At 47.3% G+C, this 1890-nt stretch overlaps 1 protein-coding gene across 2 annotated transcripts; it reads left to right on the forward strand.

The window, feature by feature from the left end:
- Window positions 1-250: 250 nt before the first annotated feature.
- Window positions 251-1666, forward strand: LOC148103445 (nuclear factor 7, brain-like). 2 transcript variants are annotated; one of them, XM_087838709.1, is made up of 3 exons: window positions 251-487; window positions 674-940; window positions 974-1666. In XM_087838709.1, exons 1-3 carry the CDS (start codon window positions 251-253, stop codon window positions 1664-1666), a joined length of 1197 nt encoding a protein of 398 aa, XP_087694835.1. The 2 variants fall into 2 exon arrangements, with proteins under 2 accessions (XP_087694835.1, XP_087694834.1); XM_087838708.1 differs by having other exon boundaries at window positions 251-1666.
- The last annotated feature ends 224 nt before the right edge of the window (window positions 1667-1890 follow it).

A 1890-nucleotide genomic window follows, 5' to 3' on the forward strand; every position in this document is an offset into this window, starting at 1 on the left:
AGAGACGCACAGACGATCAGACTGAGCTCAGACCAAACTAGCAGCTTCCTCTGAGTGAGTCCAGCTACAGGAGAGAAAAGTGGAAAACTCCAACACTGCTGCTTCAAGCTGCTGACGCTCCACACACTGAAGGTGAGTTTGAGCAAAAACACGACTCAAAGGAAGTTTCAGTGAAGGTGGTAGAGGAGGGAGGGGAGCCAGGACTGACTGTACTTCCTGTCTGCTGTTTTCAGCTTCACTCACAGACTCAATGGCTTCCAGATCAGAGGAGGATCTCTGCTGTCCGGTCTGTCAGGAGGTCTTCAGAGATCCTGTTCTTCTGTCATGTAGCCACAGCTTCTGTAAAGACTGTCTGAAGAGATGGTGGAGAGAGAGACCAACACACGAGTGTCCAATTTGTAACAGAAGATCTTCAAAGAATGATCCACCTTTAAATCTGGCTTTAAGGAACCTGTGTGAGTCGTTCTTACAGGAGAGAGATCAGAGAGCTTCAGAGGCTCTCTGCAGTCTGCACTCTGAGAAACTCAAACTCTTCTGTCTGGACCATCAGCAGCCAGTGTGTGTCGTCTGCTGTGCCTCAGAAAAACACACCAATCACAGAATCAGACCCATCGATGAAGCTGCACAACAACACAAGAAGGAACTTCAGGAAACTCTGGAGCCCTTAAAGAAGAAGTTAAAGGTTTGTGAAGAAGTTCAAGTGAAGTTTGATCAAACAGCAGAACACATTAAGGTCCAGGCCCGACACACAGAGAGGCAGATTAAGGAGCAGTTTAAGAAGCTTCACCAGTTTCTAGCAGAGGAAGAGGAGGCCAGGCTGGCTGCACTGAGGGAGGAAGAGGAGCAGAAGAGTGGGATGATGAAGGAGAAGATGGAGGCTCTGAGCAGAGAGATGGCAGCTCTTTCAGACACAGTCAGAGCCACAGAGGAGGAGCTGAGAGCTGAAGACGTCTCATTCCTGCACAACTACAAGGCTGCAGTGGAAATAGTCCAGCGCTGCCCCCTGCTGGATGATCCACAGCTGCCCTCAGGAGCTCTGATAGACCAGGCCAAACACCTGGGCAACCTGACCTTCAACATCTGGAACAACATGAAGGACATGGTCTCCTACACTCCTCTCATTCTGGACCCAAACACTGCTCATCCAGACCTCATCCTGTCTGAAGATCTGACCAGTGTGAGACGAGGAGGAGAGAGGCAGCAGCTTCCTGATAATCCAGAGAGGTTTGATTATTCCTGCTCTGTCCTGGGCTCTGAGGGCTTTAACTCAGGGACTCACAGCTGGGATGTTGATGTTGGAGACAGTACAGGGTGGGATCTGGGTGTGTTAGAAGAGTCTGTGCAGAGGAAGGGAATCATAGACCCTGGATTATGGACAATATGGTTTGATGAAGGTAAATTTTTTTTTTTTGATGAAGTTGAATACTCAGCATTCTCACCATCAGCTCCTCCCACTGTTCTCTCAGTAAAGAAGAAGCTCCAGAGGATCAGAGTGAATCTGGACTGGAACAGAGGAAAGCTGTCGTTCTCTGATCCTGATACTAACACACACATACACACCTTCACACACACTTTCACTCACAGGATGTTTCCATATATTAACACTGATGATAAAGTGAAGGTGTGTCCGTTGAAGGTGTCAGTGTCGGTGCAGCAGATGAGTTGAGGATGATGATATTTCTAATGTTGTTTCCTGTCAGTGAATTGAAGCTGTTAAACTGCAGCTGTCCTCCTGCTGCCTCGTTGTTCCAAAGCTCTTTGTTTCTCTTTTAGTTCTCACTGTTTCTTTCTGTTTCTGCTGTCCACCTTTTCACATGGAAAATCATTTCACTGTTTCTCACTGAATGACTCCCCAAACTAGATTTGAAATTCTATCAGGTTTCTAATCAT

This window comes from Neolamprologus brichardi, chromosome 3 (assembly GCF_056152115.1).
Source record: "Neolamprologus brichardi isolate AB-2024 chromosome 3, ASM5615211v1, whole genome shotgun sequence".
Lineage (NCBI taxonomy): Eukaryota > Metazoa > Chordata > Actinopteri > Cichliformes > Cichlidae > Neolamprologus > Neolamprologus brichardi.

What these genes read in the sequence shown, in the direction of transcription:
- LOC148103445 (XM_087838708.1), top strand. Translation starts at nt 251, where the DNA reads ATGGCTTCCAGATCAGAGGAGGATCTCTGCTGTCCGGTCTGTCAGGAG.